The sequence below is a fragment of the Limulus polyphemus genome, unplaced genomic scaffold (genome assembly GCF_000517525.1).
Source record: "Limulus polyphemus unplaced genomic scaffold, Limulus_polyphemus-2.1.2 Scaffold1583, whole genome shotgun sequence".
NCBI classification, from domain to species: Eukaryota; Metazoa; Arthropoda; class Merostomata; order Xiphosura; family Limulidae; genus Limulus; species Limulus polyphemus.
The window spans coordinates 1-20,425 of NW_013667193.1; the positions used below are offsets into that span (position 1 = coordinate 1).

General features: G+C 30.0%; 1 protein-coding gene across 2 annotated transcripts in view; it reads left to right on the forward strand.

The window, feature by feature from the left end:
- Nucleotides 1-1,770: 1,770 nt before the first annotated feature.
- LOC106464189 (zinc finger CCHC domain-containing protein 2-like) overlaps nucleotides 1,771-20,425 on the forward strand; it is a 27,526-nt gene continuing 8,871 nt past the window's right edge. Inside the window, exons 1-10 of one of the 2 annotated variants that reach the window (XM_013924314.2) lie at nucleotides 1,771-2,364; nucleotides 3,560-3,782; nucleotides 5,018-5,076; nucleotides 8,166-8,234; nucleotides 9,517-9,583; nucleotides 10,759-10,825; nucleotides 12,849-13,142; nucleotides 15,214-15,484; nucleotides 16,161-16,249; nucleotides 19,252-19,481. In XM_013924314.2, coding sequence (XP_013779768.1) covers nucleotides 1,873-2,364; nucleotides 3,560-3,782; nucleotides 5,018-5,076; nucleotides 8,166-8,234; nucleotides 9,517-9,583; nucleotides 10,759-10,825; nucleotides 12,849-13,142; nucleotides 15,214-15,484; nucleotides 16,161-16,249; nucleotides 19,252-19,481 — 1,861 coding nt within the window. In that variant the 5' untranslated portion in view covers nucleotides 1,771-1,872. The remainder of the gene's footprint in view (nucleotides 2,365-3,559; nucleotides 3,783-5,017; nucleotides 5,077-8,165; nucleotides 8,235-9,516; nucleotides 9,584-10,758; nucleotides 10,826-12,848; nucleotides 13,143-15,213; nucleotides 15,485-16,160; nucleotides 16,250-19,251; nucleotides 19,482-20,425) is intronic. The other variant, XM_022391887.1, reaches the window with a different exon arrangement.

Here is a 20,425-nt window from a genome sequence, read left to right on the forward strand (position 1 = left end):
GAAACGGAGACGTAACAATATATTTCACTAATTCAGTTCCACTTCTAATTTTTCAAACTTCAGGCACTAGAGATAGCAACACATTTAATACTTAATTTGAGTTATAATTAGTAATTAAGTTAACAAAACAAAAAAGTAAACAAGACTAACTACTGTAATACTGATTGTAATAATTCAGTTATTGCAATTACATCCCTGTTACAGATGATATAAAGATCAATCTAGCAGCATTTTAGGATAACAACGAAGTTGGTAATAATGTGATCAAACGATTAATCGTTACTATAAATAAAACAAGAGGGATTTCTCAATAGCCGCGGCACTTGAAATTCTTTTAGGCAGGATTAGAGTAAATTAATGTATGAGACCCCCCCCCCCTTTTATTAGCTAAATTGTTGTGTGCCTGCAATACCGAGCATAAGGCACGCGTATACTCCATTCGATTTTATTACCCATCAGGATCTGTACGATCTCACCCTCAAATTGAATCACTTTTAATCATGATTATAGTAAATTGCTCTATGAGACTTTGGGCGTGGTCAAATACATCGATCGAAAGGGTTTGACCTTCTGAGTCAAAAACTGTAATTAGATCTCAAATCAGTCAAGAGGTTACGGAGATATGAGCTATAGGTTTCTACTTGAAAAACTCTGAGCCATTCTATGAGCCTCAATGTAGTGGCAATAATACAAATACATGTACTTACTTCAGCAAAGAGTCGCTTTTTAAAATGATTACGAAGTTATTTTGATAAATGTCATATCCAAACTTTTTCTAATTTCCCTGTTTTTACTTTTATCCAACAATAATAAAATACTAGTCGGTTAATCACTGGCATCTTCTGTTATTGTTATTTGTTACTAAGCATAAAGCTACATAAAGGGCTATCTGTGCTCTGCTCACCATGGGTATCGAAACCCGGTTTCTAGCAGTATAAGTCTGCAGATATACCACGGTGCCACTGTGGGGGCAGGCATCTTCTGACCCAAGAAAGGTGGTTTTAAGTCACGGAAACGTTTGATATCTCATGTTTTAAAGGAATTATCTAAACTATTCATAAGCAGGAAGATATACATAAAAGTAATAACAACGAAGTATAAGTTGAACATCTAAAAAATCTTAAAGCGATTTTTCAACACAGTTTAACATGGTTTTAATCTAGACCCATTTCCATTATTTAACAATAAATTTTCCAATATTACTTAAATGCAGATATCTAAGTGCACAGTGGAGACTAAAAATCATTTTAATGAATTATTTATAATTCTCCATCCCGCGGATTCGCACACAACAACCACACGTGTATAATTTAGAGCTTAGAAGTAAAGTGTGAGGAGTAACTTAAGTTGTATTTAAGTTACTTCTTGGGAATTAAAAAAATGTATATATTAAACTTTAGCCCATCCAATTTCAGTATCAAAGTATTACATCCATCTCTTACATATAAAAACAAAAGAGTTTCTTTCAGGTTAACATTTTAAAAACATTTCTTGGTGTAATAAAGAGGAGTATTTGTCTTTAAGATAATTCAGTAAATTAGTTTAATTTTTGAGAAAGTTTTTACTTCAACTTAATATATATGATAAATTGTACACAGATAAAGGAAAAATCACATATTTTCTATTAAAACGAAATGTGAATATCAAGATTATTAGGGTGTGCCCTTGCTTCAGAATGTTCGGGATCAAGAGTAGCTTATTTCGCTTTTTCTAAATATGCGATTGGCCAAGGTCGTCGTATCTGAAATACCCGGATGTAGAGTTAGCTAGATGTCAGGCTTCTAATGGCGACTGTCTATCTGAGTTTCGGTGGTTGCTGAATTATTAGATCAGACTGTGACATTTTCGATATTTTATTGTCAGTAATGCGCCATGGTCTGCAAAGAAGAGGTTTGTTCTTGGTTTATAGAACTAAATGGATCAAAAAGAGTAGATTTAATGTGTGGATTACTTAACATGTGTTTACCGTTGGAGTTGAGATTTTTCGGAACGTGTCTGGAAGAGCTGGGAAGGAAGGACTTCTACCACTTTAGGGATGTAGAGCAGAAAGCTAACAACGAGAAAGATATAAAAGATCTCAGTATTCATAATATAAGAGATAATGTTACAAGAAGCAAATTAATTGTGTATTTAGCAATGCTTAATTCATCTAATCCTGCTTGTTCTAATACATTCTACAAAATACTGACTGGTTTTAAACGAGAAACACTTATTGACTTGGTGTCAAACGAAGAGGTTGCTGGTGAGATTCTACTGTTACTTACTATGGCTGTACATCACCCCGCCTTTACATTCGAGCAAAAGTCTGTTCTTGCAGATCAACTTGCCTGGGTAGAAAAAGTTGTTGGAAATGAAGTAAATGAGGTAAGGACAAACTTGAGCTTTATAAATATCTCATTTTAACTCCAAATTGTAATATAAGAACGGCATAAATTGTTTGTTCATTATACTAGGGTTAGGCCTAATGACAAATGTTTACTAGTTACATATACTGATATAGGCTTTTATTTAGATACCTCACTCACTAAAATAACTGATATTACTGGTGTTCTTTAGCCCAGATGTTGAGCTAGGTTTTCTTTTTACAATTTGTCTGTTACCATTATACCATAGCCTGAATCTCCATATGAGGTACAATGCTACATCTAGAATCTGGCATTTTCTACCAACATCTCTTGGTCACATGAAAATGATGTAACAATACTGGTAATTAAAAATATTTGAATTAGGTGTAATTTTCTTTGTGGAAGTTTTTTGTGATCATTATTATTAGTTGAATAAGTACACCAATAAATGTTGATATAAGCTGAACTCTACTTCTAGCATTAGAACTTCTACTTCTATGGAAATTTTGCTTTAATATTTGGGCTGTGGTACAATAGTAATTTTAATAGAGTACCTAGCCTAATAATTGGGCTGTGATGTTCCACAACCATAAACTAAGTGATAAATCTTGCCAGAGGCTAGTTAGAATGTCTCCTATTTTTTTGCTAAATCATTTTGTTTGAACCTTTATATTGTTTCTGATTGTTCAAACTATCAAATGAGGTAAATAGTTCAGTTTTATAAGAACAAGGTAGCAGAAGACTACCAAAAAACAAAAAGCATATTTAATGGTAGCACTTCATATCTATATAAATAAATGTTAAGAAGTAAAACCACACATATAACATCATCAAGCAAATCATTTCAGAAGTCATAAGTAATTAAAAAGTAAACTTGTCAAATAATATATCTGAATTTATAATTTCAAAGATGAAGAATATTGCCTCTAAGAAGGATGCTAGTGTTACTTCTATGTAAACATATATTTAAAGTACTAATTTAAAGTACTTTACTGCATATGTATGCAGGTGCAAGGCTTTATTGTTACTTGTACATCTGATTTCAGTTTATGGTTTAATTATACCTTTTTTGGTGATGAAAGCCAATGTAGTAGTTAAAAATCACAAGTTTTTCTAGCAAACCATGACATATTTCCAATTTTCATAGCCATCTATTTCATATGCATTTTCTTATGCATGTTTGATGAAATTGCTTTTTTTTTTTGGTTTTTCAGTTTCAGTCAACAAAGAAGTTACCTGTAAACCCTTTATCAAGTGCAATTTCTACAGTTTGTAATGCAAATACATCAGTTCCCACTGCAGTATCTTTAGCATCTTCTGTAACCCATCTAATGCCTGCTGAAACAGTTGCCCTGGCTAAGAACATCACCACTGTTGTTACAAGTACTTGTCCATTAGTGTATCCAGAAAGATTTAAACCTGATCACTGTCCAAGAGGTAAGTGTGAACACTTATTTTTTTTTTAAGATGTAAACTGAGAAAAGACAGTTTCACTTTTGATAGCTATCATCCATAATGTAAACATTATCAGAATATGGTGTTTATAAGCTGATTGTTACTAGCAATGCTGGTTGGTTAATATAATCTTAATTTTGACAATGAAGTGACTTAAAGCTTTATAACAAAAAAAAGAAGCTGTAAAAGAAAAATTTGTTTTCTGGAGGAGTATGTAAAGTTGAACAACAATTAGAAAAAAATTAATCTATTGTTTAAGTTCATAAAGGAAATAATAAAGAAAGTAGGCTGAGTTGGAACCACATTGTTTGAGATAAATGGAAATTTTAACATGAGAAAGAAATGAGATTTATGCAGTTTAACTCTTTTCAGAATAAGTGTCATTTTGTGCACATGTCAGGAAGTTTTAGTGAGTTACATTCAAAATTTAGTTAAACTACTTTCTTATCATGGTATATAAATAAAATTGGCATAAAAATGTAGCTAATAATCCAAATTTTAATATTATATAATATTTAAGATCTTTATTTTATAAGGCAATATAGAAAAAAAAATCTCAATTTCCCCTAATATGAGAATTGTTCATTTGCTCTCTAGGAGAATCCCCTTTTCTGTAATTAATTTACCAACCCTTCACAAAGTATGACATTTAATGTAAGATATTAATTATAATATTGTCATTGCTCAGACAGAGCCATAAAATAGAAAATCAGAACCCATTTGCCACACCCACCTGTCGCATCCTCTCTTTCAGAAATTACCAATAGTTATCTCTGACATTTAATACTATATTATCTGTCAAATGATGTATTAAATTACATTGTTTTCTGTACAGAAAATTATCTGTTTTGCTTCCAGTTCAAACTTGATTCCCATGGGAAATGCATAATGAGCTTATCTAAATTTTTAATGGCTCTTGTCACATATTTAGAAAGAGAGAAAAAATATGATACTTCTGGAATGTTGTCTGCTTTCTGCATATTATTATTCTATGTTCTTTGGTGAATTATTTAATTAAATAAAGACTTATTTAATACAGTAGTACCATTAGTATAAAAAAGTAAGGTTAAGTGTCATAGACAGTCGATAGCAAAAGCAAAAAAATACCCAGGTAAGTACTTTTTTCTTGTTTTTCATTTGTATTCTTTATTTATTATTAAATATTTAAATTTATAATGAAATTAAATAAAAGTACTTCATGATTTTGTTTTTTCCAGCTAGAATCTCAAATCTGGAAGTGAAAGGTGTTCATAACAGAAAGTCCTACAGGATACAGGTAACTTGGACTTTCTCTACTGTGTGTGTGTGTACACGTTTACCAGAAATGTTTACGTAGAGTTTTTCTTTTGTGCTACATGTGCAACAAATGAAATAAGATAAACCCATCAATATATCTCTCTACTAGTTTTTTTTTTAAATATGTATTGCAATGAAATCAAGCATGACAAATCCTCCAAAATAATCATGTTGTCAAACACAGTTTTTGCAGTTTTGGTATTTAAGCAATAGCATATCTGATAAAAAAAAATGTATTGTAACTTTTCCTGTTTTATTTTAGCTCTACATGATTAACATTTCCAATTCTAGTATTTTTCAGGCACTAGACCTTAGTTATTAGTGATATTTGCTAATTTGCTGTAGTCACCATGGTGTGTAATAGCCTAAAAGGAGAGGTTGGTGGTGGGTTACAAAAATTTCATTATATCTTGATTCAACATCTTTGATCAAAATGTGTTGAGCTCTTACAGCAAATAATAGTTCAAACAATCAATCATGTGGTTTGCTTATTAGACAATATGCTCTGACTAATGGTTATAAACATGATCAATAACAATATCGGAGAGAATTATAGACTTTTTTTTTAAAGACAGGGTGTTATAGGAGGGGTGTGGCATGTTGATTTGACTTTATTTATTTATTGGGTTTTTCAGTTTTTTTTTATTTTTAATTTACCCCTTTTTTGGTAACTTTATTTTAGGTGTGTGAATAATATGGCATTGTGCTTGACTAAGCAAAACTACAGTACACAGCACAGGGTGTGGTGAATCAAAGAATGTATTAGACCTATACATCATAGGTTATATTTTCCATTTTACCTTTGGGGAAAAGAAATCTCATAATAATACCATTAAATATATGATCCATTGTGTAATATGAATAATTAGGCCCAATGCAATAATATTAATTACATACTTATATTGATTTAGGTCACTAAATGGATATTTCAAAATTTTGTCCTTGTTTATATCTCAGTAAAGCAAAAAGACTGGATGCTATACATGTATACCATGGCTTAGCAATATCTGTACCATAGTGTGTAATTTGTGAAGATCTTATAGGGACAGAAAGAAAATCTAAAATGGGCAATTTGGAGCAAAGTGTCATGTGATAAAGAGAAGTGAAGGTTAGGAAATCATTTAAATACTCCCTTCAGAAATTAAGAAATAAAATTTGAATTATAAACTACATTTTGATGCTAAGTTTATTGACATACATTGATAATAAAGTTGTTTAATTAAATTTTGAATGTAACTGAAAAGATTGTGATGTGTGCACTTTGACCCATTTATGTGCATTGGGTTATTTTAATAACAATCAGTTTAATCAGAATTTTAATTAATATATTGTTGGGATAATATATATTTTTTGTATCTTATATATAACCTGTTTCTAATCCCTTTTGTGTAAAACTTTTTAATTTTATGAATTAACTTGTAAACTAATCAAGCCTTTTGCCCCTTAGCTTAAGGTTAGCATTATTTATTAAGTTTGTTGGCTTAGAAATGTATATGTTTTTCCCCCTGCTGAAAAAAAAACCCAATATTTGAAAGTTGTGTCACAGTTGACTATCCAGACCTGTAAGCATCTTTCTGATATCATGCACACTGGCATATCAAATTTCAAAATTTAAGTCAATAATAATTGTAACTGTACTTAAACAATTTTATTACTTTAAAATATCTTAACATTGACATGTTGTCATTTGTAACACTTATTTAGTGTAATTTGCAAAGAAAAATGAAAACAAAAAGTTCAAACTTACATTTCTGCACAGTCCTGAAGAGTCTTACCTGTAAACAGCACTTATCAATTTTTAGAATTTTTCTGCTCATTACAAAGTATAGGTATTTATTTGCTAAGGAACTGTTTCTTGAGATTATATCTAACCAAGTTTTGATTCTTTTGTCTGACACTTCATTATTATAAGGCCTCAGTTCTTACAGTACTATGACCTCACCTACAGGCTATGTTTAAACACCATTAGATAGAACAGGTTCTAAAGTATTTATGTTAATGTAGAACGAAGGAAGTGTTACGAGAAGTAACTTATGATTTTGTGGGACTGTTATTAGATGTAGCTCTTACAGAAGAACAATTAAATTTAGTGAGAGGTTTAGGATACTTAGGAATTAATCAAAGGTATATAATTTTTGTATATTTTTTAACATATTCATTACTTTCTTGAAACTTTTTTCATTATATATTTTATGAAAGTTATGTAGAATTTTTCTGTGACAAGACATCAGGTAAACCTAGCTATGTTTAGAGAGTACGGTAGGTTATGGCAAGTTATTTCAGCGACTCAAATTATTAGTTATTGCATTTTATTGTTAAGTATACTGTATTCAAATAATATAGATAAATAAAAAACATTTACTGAAAAGAAACTGTTAGATATAAATTGATCTTAACCAAGAATAGTGTTAGAAAAATATTGTTACCTAGCCCCACCTGATAAAATTGTGACAGGCCAGATTGCAGGTCAGTTTTCTCCTAATTTAATTTATAGTTGGAAGTGATGATAACAGCAGTTGACAAAATAAAGTATCAAAAGAAATATTTCAATGAATATCAATCAACTTGAAACATATTGTTTATATAAAATGGAACTTTTTTTATCAGCATCAGAAAAAATTTAAATTCTAAGACTAAAGGCAGTATTTTAGCATTTTTTACAAAACAGTATCTCTCAAAAAAAATTGTAATAATTCACAGGCAAAAATTGATAAAAACTTAATTCAAATTATATCAATTTTTTCAAACCAAAAGTGGATACTGTTTAGTATGTTTATAGTAAGTTTCATGCAATTTGGGTATTTCTACTGTGAGAAGGGAAAAAATAAAGGAATATCAGTGACACCCTTCCGGTCCAGAAAGGGTTATCTTGTTCTGTGTAATTGTTTACTTCCTTTGTTATTTTTATATTTTTTGTGACAATGTACAGTTGATTAATATCTTATAGTAACTACTATTAGTCTTGATGATTAATAAACAAATCCTGTTGTGGGTTTACCATTGTGTATGTTTATTGTATTGTAAGTATTTTTAAGTTTGTTAAGGATTTTTTTTCTTTATTTCCTGTAGGTGACATGGGCCAGAAAGACCACAGAAATACTGAAAACTAACCAAGAAATGTTTAATTTTCATCAAAAAGTATGTATTCTTAGAAATGAAAATTTTTATTTACATTCTGAATAAAAAGTTCTCAAGGCATTTTACTACTTAAAACAGTATCATTGGGATCTTATAAATGATATTATTTGAATTAAAAATTAGATTTAAAACTACATCATGATTTTAGGAAATCAATTGAACTAATATTTAATGACATATTAGAACACTTAAATATTTTTACTCTGTTAAAGCCGAATGAAACAAATGTACTTTCAACCTATCCAAATTTATAGTTTCCTTCAAACACCTCAATAGTTTAATTTCGGTAACCACCACACGTGACAGCTAATCACCATAAAATATAAGATAATGGTTTCACTTTCTTGTGCCATTTAGTCTGAGGATTTATAATGCTGAAAATCAGGTTTCAATACCCATGGTAGGCTTAGAACAGATAGCCCATTTTGTAGGTTTGTGCTTAACAACAAAGAAGCAAATATAAAAGAATATAACAAGATGTGTTTTGTAACATAGAATGCCATATGAAGGTTAATACTGTAAAATCATGGTTAAATTTATATTAACAGTTGACTACTTTATTTTGTGAAGAAGCATGTTATGGAATAATGAGATTTTGTATCTTATGCTTTAAGCTTATGAATTACTTTTTTAAGTGTGGTTCAATATCTTTTCTGTGTTTATAAATCTTTTTTTTTATAGTTTGATTGTGCAATACATGGTTTATATTTTGGCTACATTGTCATATCTGTTACAGCAGTGACATGAAAGAGGAATGGTTGGGTGGGCTTAAACTCCTGCCCTTAAGTTTCCAAAGTGCCCTTTTTTCTCTGTGATAAATATTGTCAACAATTACAGAAAGATACACTTGATTCCACACCTTGCTTGCCACAGGTTATTAGGAGAAGTGCCATTTGTTGTTGTTGTTAATTAGCCCCTTCTTTTTTGATGTCCTCGTCACATTACTATGTTATAGTACTGTTATATTAGATAATAGAATTGAAGTGATGATACAAATTGCTCACAGAAAATGTGGGATTATTCTGCAGTAAGTTCTAATATTTGAAATTGTAATTTAAAATGTACAAAGTTTTTTTGGGTCAAAATTTTAAAAGTTATATCAAAATCTGTTAAATGTCCAAGAAATACTTACTTTGATTTTATAATATGGCATATCTATGATTTTTGTAAAATTTAAAACTTGAGACTCCATAAATGGTTGATTATTAAAAAAAGTAATATTTCTGTGATTGGTGTTTGAATTTCATTGTAAGCAGAAGTTACAACCATCATTTGTTTACAGTTGCTTCAACATCTGTATCAAGATTTCACTCTTAGTGAAGGGAGAAGAAATGCACCACAGCTACCAGGTAAGTTTCACATTTTGAGAATGTCAAATTGACATAAAATGGCCAAATTGGTTGTCCATCAAGATTGTAGAAATTATTATTTTATCCACTGCCAGTTGGTGGTTGGGGTCTGGATATGGAAAATACAAAATTATTGTGTGAAATGACTTATATTTGTAATTATTTAGTCATAAGCAAAAAATATTACTATTTGAGAATTATGAGGTCCTCCCAGCAAAGTCAGTATTTTTTTTTTGATAAATCAGAAATTCAAAAGAAAAAACATTAAATCTGCTTTACTAGATTAGTGCTAGTTTGCTTGAAGCTTCATTGCTTAGTTCATGACCTCATAGCTAATGTATAGGTTTTATAGCCTTTTTGTTAACCTATTGCTACATCATGTATTCCAGGGAAATTCATATCTGTCATGTTATGTTTCACTTTTTTAATGATTTAAGCTTTGAGCAGTTATTTCTTAGAAACTATGCTCATATCTATTATGTTGCAGCTTTGTAGAACATTAGATTTATCTGTTGTTTTGGGGGGGGGGGTCAGCAAACGGTACATGATTTTTGGGGAAGCCAACAAGACAATGTTACTCATTTTAAACCATCATAATATATAGAACTTCAGAGAAAGTGTTTTAAGTAAAATGCTATGTTAAAAGTAAATAAGTTTATATAATAATTTTACAAACTTGGAATAAGTACATAATTTTATAGTGTATTAAAAAAAATGTTGATCTAAATTCTAAGTTATATTCATCACAGATTGAAGTCAACTTTGTTTTTATTGTTTCGTTGCACATTGTTGAATCACTTGTCAGTAACAATAGAATGAGATTAAATTGGTCACACAGGATTTAAAAAAAGGTTAAATAAATTTGTTAAAAGAAAGTTATCGATAAAAAATATATAATACTGTCAAATTAGGTGTAAAAAATGACATCCTGTTTTGTTAAGTACTTTTCCTTACACAAATTATTTTTTGAAACACTAAAATGATTAAAAAAAAGAATGTCCAAATAATAAAGAATATTTTGATAATATATCCCATATTAAGTATTATCAGGGCAAAAGAAAATGCAAGTAGAATTACCCTTTTTTCATACAATATTCCTTTAAAACCTTGTTAGAAAATGTTGATTAAAACTGCACCAAATACCTGTTTATCCATTTATGATTTTCCTTATATAGGTTACTGTTCGAGTAATCACCATGAGATAACTGATGAAATGGCTACAGAAATGGCAGAGTACTTACGGTAAGGCTTTTTGTCAGACCTAGAAAATGTTTTTTATGTGAATATTGTAGCCTATACTCTATTTAAAAGAAACACGGGCTTAAGATTCAATTAAAGTGAGAAGTCTGATAGAAAACTCTTGATCTAAGAATTAAATATCAGGTTGTTGATGACTGCAAAGCAACTTTAATGCTGCTAAGGTGCTTCTCATGGAATAAAAATTTAATCTTGAACTGGAGTTACTTTATTTTGTTATTACTTGCATGTTGTAATGACATTTTGGATATATATATATACTTGCAGCATACATTGCCACTTCTCTAATGTTCAATATAATTATCTTAGGCTTTATAGTAGTTTTTGTTACTGAAAGATTCAGAAGACTTAAGATCTGCATCATCTTTTCTAACAGCCATTAGAGGTACAGTAGTATCTACATTATTTTCTTCATCATCCAGTTGCCTTCTGGTAGGGCTGACTTTAAAATCTGAAACATTAAGTGTTTGTGAAGATAGGTCCTGTGTTAGATTTTGTATCACTTGTATTAGCTCCTGCATAATTCATTGTACTTCTAGTTGAGTATATTAGTTTTCATAACATCTAGGTTTGTTGTAAGACCTACTGGAACTTTTTGTACATGCCCATAATACTTAAAGTAAGAACTTTAGTAGATCCTTTCAGTGCTGTGATAAAATAGGACCTTTATTACTTTTCTTTTAATATTTAGTAGACTCTGCATTAGCTTTTCCATCAGTGTTATGTAGTAGTTTGAATTGCATTATGTTTTCAATTATCCAATATTCTTATCATAGAGTGAAAATGATTCACTTTAGAATAGTTTTTCTGTTGTGGCTCAGAAAAGCCATTCAAATATTATTAGAAAGATTATCCCTCCAAAATATTGAGCTGGGATTTGTTGTTGCTATTCTCAATTTGGAATTTCATTTGCTTGATAGGTATTGCTAACTCATACAACATTCAAAGTATATTGTTGTAATCATAATGCTGATGTATATAGCTGTGATATTTAGTTGTTTAAGGTAAGTTTTATTTCAGCTTCTACATAACCCACAATGCTTAATAGCGAAAGTTTTTTTTCATAGCCTTTGTAACATTTAGCATATTTAAGGGAACTTTTATAGGAACTGCAACATATTCCATGTCATTTTCCAGTATTATTAACTCTTAAGTATTCGTATATCCTTACGTGCACTTTATTATTATTATTTGACTAAGGTCCATATGGGCTCCATGCTTGTACTTAAGAATTAAGAACCATGTACTAAATGAGCCTAAAAATAAAGGACAATTTAAAGTCTTCACAAAAGATAGAAATTGGAACTTAAAGGAAACTGTTCATCAATAGTTTTTAAAGTTAATTGATCAAAATTATGCAACTCACTTATTACTAACATCAAACATCCTATCTATGGAAAGCACAGTAATAGCCAAAAAATCAAGTATTTAGTTTATGTAGGAAGTATGTCGGCAGACATAAAAAAAATTGTATTTCTTTTAATAAGTAAAACAGACATCAATGTTTGAAGCATCAAATATTCTTATAATTTTTGTCAGCCATTAGAACATCAGTTTTATATGTGTGAAAAATACATCAACTGCTGTAACATCATATTTTCATATATTAAAAAAAGTGCCTGAAAAGTTAGGATATAGAGTAATAGGTTTAACTTCCAATCTATTTGTAAGTTTACAAACTCGTATCTTTTATACACAATATAGAGCCTATAGATTCTGAGATATCTCCTCGGTAGATTTTATGACCGTTTTGACTTTAAAAAACATTTAGACCATTAATCCAGTAACTAGCCTTTACATTCAGCTCATAATGTAAAAAAAAATGATATATAAAATAATAGCTGATTAATTATGTATTCAAGATCATTAATCCTTTATTTTGATGGGTTCCTTTATGCTATTAAAGTTCTAAAAAATAAATACCAACAAAAACTCAGGAACAAGATAGAAATCTTTGAAATTGAGAAAAAAGTGTTGTCACTATTATATTTACTTTTTTTTATTGCAGGCAAGTAGTTTTCAAAATGCCCATTGCACTGTTGGAGAGTGAGTTCATGTTGAACTTCTTTCAAGTTGCTTCAAACAACCCCCAGTCCAACACTCAGATATCAAATCAAGTTTCTGGCAACTTCAAAGGACAGGTTAACACCCATGATAATTCACGGCTGCGATCTTTTACAGTGTACAATTCTCACATGTCGGACAGCCCTTCACACAGCAGCACAGATGGTCGACACTGTAGCCCTTCTTCAGCTAATTCAGTGTCTCAACAACAGAAACAATTAGGCTCTGACATTAATAGGTGCGTACATGGATTTCCTAATACCTTAGAAAACTAAGCTTTTTATTTTAAGCAAATAGCATGGTGTATACTGATTGGTTAGCTATGCTGGACCTTCAAGATGCCCCATAATTCTCATGAATTCCTTTATTTTAGAACAGAATGGGCTAAAAGCCTTTTATTATTCTATATTTTATTAAGAATTTTTGTAAAATTTACTGACATGTCTTTCAATATTTTCAGATGATGGGCATGTAATAGCTTCAAATATTTTGTGATAAATTAAGCCTTGTAAAATTTATGTATTTATGTATTTCAGTCCATTTTAAATTGCAAATGATAGGTAAGAAGTTCAAACATAACATTGTAATTCTGAAATAGAATGGACACTGATAGATATTAGGCACATCAAGTTTTTTGTTGTTTTGATAACTATTTGTTATTCCAAAAAAAATGTAATTGAAATTTATGTTAGATAACGGCTGACTGGAATAAAAACTAATTTAAAAAAGTATTCATTTAAATATTCATAATCATTAGTGTTTTGATATTTTGAAACAGTTATAATGCTTTTTTGTGCTAAGTCTAACATTAGAGAGAATAAAGATTTTCATCATATGATCTTATTGTCTTTAAGGTACAACTTTGATTTTCTCAAAAATGAAAATAAAAAGTGGTTGAAAGCAGTTCTTATATGGTGAAATTTTTGTAGTTGATAAGATCATTGGACATTATAAGTTTTAATGTTTTCATACCCATTTTTGGCATAATTGATCTAACTGTTGGGGGGGGGGGACAAAATCAGACTTCAGACACTATTATTTGTTATTTATTTAATTGATTGAAATATTTTTTAATACAAAATATTTCCACCTTGTGTTGGATTGCAGTTTTGTTCAGCAACTTTGTAAGATTGTTAAGAAACTCATCTTTCATGGTCTTTCTTATGACAAAATAACATTATTTTGCAAACCAGTATCCCTAATATGATAAATGTTTCAGTCCAATTTTTTTCCCCAGATTTGGATTTTATTCAAAAAACAAACAAACCAAATGAACATCCTAAATTAGAAGTAAGGTGTAGGGTATAAAAATTCTTTATTAAAGGTCAAAGAACTATGACTTGTTAAAACATCTAAATAGATTTTTAGTGTAAATATCATTGTTATTTAATACAGTAAAGAGGTCAGAGCACAAGTATGATGAACTAATTGAGAATTTAGAGAGAGAAAGACATTATCTTATAATGGCTTCATTACTAATACCTGAAACTTATCTTTACCCAGAAATACTCATTATAAGTTGTCCTTTACTCGTAAGTTAGTCCTTTCCTCATATCAATGAAAGAGACTTACATTGTCAAATAACATGCTAGTTTTTACTATAACTACAGTGAGACTAGTAATTGAAAATAGTAATGAAAGTTAATTTTGTGCTACTCTTAATCCACAGTTCTGGGCAGGATCAAGTTCAATTCTAAAAGTTTGTTTAAAAAATTTATATAGAGGTTGAAAATTTGTCTTAAACTGTCATTGCAAATAAATATATGTATGTATCTGTTATACTTTTGCTGTAACTTTGAACAAAACAAATACTTCATAGTATTTTCATTTGAATTTTTTCATGATGGAAATTGGCTACTCGTATTTTGAATGTTAAACTGTCTTTTTGCTCTTTTCAGTTGGATTCTTGTAAACTGTGGTGAGGTGGTTTAAACGTCACTTACTTTCTGCTCCATAAAGGATATGGTAAAATAAATAAAACAAAAACTATTCAGTTTTTGACAGATACTTCAAAAATTCCATTATGAATGTTCATAATTTTCTGAAAATGACATATTTGTAAGAACAGACTGGATCACTTAGAATGTATAGCCTCCTACATGTATGAAGAGTTTTATAACCATTAGATACAAAAAAAGTGTGGATATGTAAGGTCACATGTGGATATGCCTTTTTACTGTAACTCAATAATTTGATGTTTGATTATTTATGAACTATTTTTTATTCACATTAAATAACAAATACTAGATACCTCAGTATGAAAAAGACCAATGAAGTACTCAGAACAACCTTCTTCATGTAATTTTCAGAACTCTCAACAGGGTACAGCCTCCAGCACAGTCCTCCCCCACTACTTCTCCTCTTTCATCTCCAAAATCATCACCATATGTGTCCCCTCCTCATTCTGGTACTAGCTCTAGGTCTGCATCACCCTGGACGTCACGAATCTCCTTGGCTGGTGATCGGGGATCTTCCTCCACTGGTATGGATTCAAATGACATTCAGTCTTTGGAACAACTTTTGAAGAAAGAAGGGCTGCGCAAGTATATCCAAAATCTTCGTGGTTACACGATAGAAAAGGTGATTGCCTACATCACATAAGCTTTTTCATATTTATATTTGTTATGTTGTTTTTTAATCTAAAGCTTGTAAATGTTGATGTTAAATGGGTCTAAAATTTATATAGGATACTGTTAGCAGTGTGTAATATTTGCAAAATATTGTTCAATATAAAAGACAAATGAAAGACCAACTGCTTTGGAAAAGTTTGTATTTATCTCATACAATGATATAGTTTCAGAAAAAATTTTCTTCACCTTATGCTTCCAGCTATAGGTAGAAATTGAATGTAAACATCAGAGGTTTTTTTTTTTTAACTAATAGGTTTTTAAAGAAACTAGAAAAAACAAGTTGTAAATCATTATCTTACAATTGGCAAAGTAATTATGTAAGATAGCAACAAGTAAATGTGTGAGAAGTGTCACAAAATTCTAGAGGTGAGAGGAACAGTTTGTTTATAATATTTGAATTCTGTATACTAGGTTAATGTTGAGCTTGCAAAGTAGCATGAAATGATAATATGATAGTGTATTGGATGGGAAAAATTTACAATATTTTTTTTTGTTAGTTCAAAATTGAAATGAGGAAAGGAATCTTGTATTCTACACATGTACAAAGTAAAATGTAGCCACAGGGCAAAGTTTCTATAATATGGTGAAAAAGACATATCTTAACAAACTGTTTTTATATTTTACAGCTTCAGAATTTGAATGAACTTGACTTGAAAGGTATTGGCTTGACCATGGGTGCAGCTCGAAAACTAAAAAAAGCTCTTTATGGATTCAGGTAATTAAATTTTCAGTTTTAAAATTACTGTATTGTCCAATTATTGGACAATCTTGAATAGAAGACAACCCCCATGAAAGAAAAAAAAATTGAGTGTCATAATGTCCCTTTTTAGGTCCACAAAATCAATACAATAATTGATCAGCCTGAAGATGGATTAGTTGCAACAATTAGCGATAACCTTGAGTGAACGTCTGGTGTGCATGTGTAGACAAATGCTATTTGGACTTTAAGGAATGTGACAGGCTAGAGTAGGGGGAAGGGGGCCTGTGATTATAAGGCAACTATAAATTTTACAGCTTTATAATCAGACCCATACAATAAACTTAATGTTATGGTGTCAAAATTTTGTTACTGATGGCTCAACATCTATCCATTCAAATTACCTCCGAAATAAAAGTATAACTAAAATGTTGATTTTAAATTTTCTTTTTGGTATAAACTTTATCAACATTTGTTTTGGATGAAGTGATTAAAAAAAAAATCAAAACTGCTAGCCCTAGTTTTTTATTTATGCCCCCCTATTGTAATTATTCTGAAAATGGTGAAAACTGTTAAATTTTCTGCCTAAACAGATGCAATTTGTCAGTTGTATCTCTGGTAACTCAGCATTAGTTTGACTTATTTGTAGCTGAAATAGTTTGAAAATAGTGAATATTTGAAGTTGATGATGCCAAGAACTGTAAAATTCAACAATCTGTATGATTTGTTTTTCAGTTTTCAACTTTATAAAGCTGCCAAAATTGTTAATACATCATATGAAACCTGGGCATATTTACTTTCTCGTAATCTATTTGCTGTAGAGTTATTTTCCTTCTTTATGTAGTTACACTAGATTGTGAAATTGAAAAATTTCTTATTACAGTTCAAGGCACCTCAAGGTTGAGTGGGGTTTCATGTAGTAATGGTTTTCTATTATTTGTATACCATGGACAGTTAGTAAATTAATGAGTTTCCCTCCATGGTTATTTAATTTACTGAAGTGGTTGTCTTGGCATTTAATTTCTTGTTTACATGAATTTGTAAGTTTTATAGCTTCAGGCAATTGTGAATGCAAGTATCATATTTTGCTCTTGTCTGTTTTGAAAAAGTACATAAGGTAGTAAAAAGGCATTGATAAGTTTGTTTTTTATTATTAAAATGGACTGAGGTAAAAACTGTCTATTTATTTTCATTTTAATGCTTTAGATAAATTTTTATTACAACATTTTTCAACTAAGTGGCCTAACCTACCAAGTCATTAGGCCTATTATAGTATACGTTTGAAAACTGGCTCTCAAGTCAACAGTTATGTGTATCATGCATAATAGCATAGTATATAGCTATGTAATGGTTTTAATTGTATTATAAATCATAAATTAACAAAAAAAAAAATATTTTAAAAGATCCTAAAGCTGTGCCATGTGTTTAAAGTGTCTGTATTTCAGATGCAACTTTTAGGGGTTATTTTAAATTTTATTAATGCAAGGTCAGAGGTGGCATTATACTGGCTACCAGGTTTTAAACAGTTAAATTGTCCATCATGGATTTCAGATAAACTTGTGAAAGAATGTTAAAACTTAATGCCCAGAACCCTTCCATTCAATGCTAGAAACTATCAGCTGGTTTGGATATATGCCAGCCAAAAGTCTGTTCAAAGTGTAAGAAGCTCAATAGGCTAGTGTAAAATGCTTAAGCTGACTCTCCAAGAGGGCTTGCATGTTTTTAGGTTTAAAATCTGTATTAACTGACTAAGAGGAAAGTAATAGTAATGATCTGCATGTTTTCATCACTCCCTTATAAAAGTTTTAATTTTTCAGTTGTTGGACTTTAAAAGTACTTATAGTCATTGAAACAAAGTTACAGACTGTTTAAACTTGTTATCTTTTTCTCAGTATATGTTTTTCATTTAGTGTACATAAGAAATGTCTTAATTTCAATTATTGAACAATCAGTAAGTTTTGATACAGATTTTCAGTAGGGGCTGAGGTGACTAGCCCTGAACCTGTGTTTGAGAATAATATATTATGTGGCATAAGCATGTATGTGTGCAAGTACATTTGAATACATTAAGTCTCAATAATAACATTTAGAAAAAGTGAAACTTACATCAGTAAAAAATACTTCCTATAAAATTATATTGAATATGCCTAATTTAAAATTGATGTTTAAGCATCTAAAAGTGATATCTCTAAATGTACAATGAATATCTGAAAGAATAAATTGACAAATGAGATGTTATCTGGAAATAACTAATTATACAAGTACTCTTCGTACTTTCATTGGAGTGAGATGTTACACTCCTGCAGCGATGTAGATCATTTTATAGTGCTGATACACATGTTTAGAGCATGTTAATTGCATTTATATAATGAGAATAGGTTATCAACTTTTTTTCATGATTTCAAGAATTTAATTTCTATCCTGGGTGATATCTTGCTAGAAGATATTTAAAACATCTACTTTATCAACCAATGTTAAGTATAATCCAGCTATAGTAGCTTCAAGAACTTTTATAACAAGCAAGAGTTTGTATCAGTTTCTGTTTGGTTATTGCTAACAATAACACAACTTTTTATGATAAATTTCCAAAATATTAATGTTTAGACCTTTTACATGCCATAATGGGAGTTCATGCAACTTTATAATCAGTCTACCTATTTAAAATTCACAAATTAGATAAAATTTTATTTCTCCTATTACCTAGTTGTTTTAGGTAATTTGATCAAAGTATAGTAAAAAAAAAAAAAGAAAATTTCCTTTATCTGTGAAGTTTATGTAGTGTAATATATATATATATATATATATATATTTACATGATACAGTTGTTTTTCTTCTGGAATTTCTTAAGATATTTTTTATTTGCTTTAAACCAAGTGGATCCATTTAATTATTTAACCGAAACTTTATTCAACCAATGTACAGCAGGTGGCATTGTCTGAATTATTATTTTTCTGAGGATTGTTGTATATATTAGTAATTATCTATGAAAGTCAAAATGTATTATTGTCTTTGTTATTCAGGCCAGTTTATCTACCAAATGGTATTGTTAATCACTCCTACAGTGCTTCTGTGAGTAACAATCAGTGCTCACATGGTGCTCCAGCAGGACCAACATTTCCACACCCCAATAGTGAGAGTTCTCCCTCTTGCTCTGTAGATTCCAGTCCATCACCTAGTCCTCCGTCTTTGGAGGCTTGTCGGCTTCGAAGTCCCACTAGCTCAAGTTCTGAAGAAAGTCTTCCTAGTAAAGGTACATATATCAATAAAATGTAATTCTTGGAGACTTGTAGAAATAAAGCCAAAAGCATTTGTGTTTGATTTCTTTCTCAAGAGTATTTAACATATTTGAATTCTGAAAAGTAAATCATTGTCAGGAGCTTGTTGGAGTTATCCAGGTAATATAAAGTTTCTGTAACTTTCAATTAATATTATATATCAGATGTTTTTAAGTGTTATAGAAATGTTTTTAGTAGCTATGTGAGTGTAAAATATATATATATAAGACCAGTTGAGCAGCATGAGTTTTTATTAAAAGATATTTTCAGTTGACAGTAGGGAATGAATTAAAAATCTGTTTTTTTCTAAACAAATAAACTTCTCCCATGTTACCTATACATTTTTATTTTTCCTGTATAACCTCCTGTAATTTGATATACCTCCTACTTCTATGTTTTATCATAAGCCTTGTGGAAATAAAGAATCAAACAAAATGGTAGTTTTAAAGTCAAAATAAAATAAAAAAGAACAGGAGGAAATAAAAAATATTGTAGACTTTTCTGTAAACATAGTTTGTTCCTTATGCATAAAATATTCTTCTCAAGAATTAAAAATGGCAATTGTTTTGCTTTATCTGAACATTATGCATCACAACAGTTATACAATATTACATTCACCGGCTTTGCTTATTTTTCATTCTAGAGCTACTTGAAGTTTTTCATGAAATGTCAAAATTTTCAGTGTCCTCAATCATTGTCTATTAATAGAAAAAAAACTGGTGTAAGTATTATTTTTCTTAGTGGTGTGAAGATAAAGAGGAAAGTTCATATACTTTTAAATAGCTTTAGTCAAAACAGTAGTATTTTGTCATTATTTGTTGCTTAGAAAACGAACTACACAAAAGTAATAAACACTTCAAGTGCAGTAGAAAATGCTGGATTAAATGCTTGCAAAGTGATTATCTAACAACCATGACAG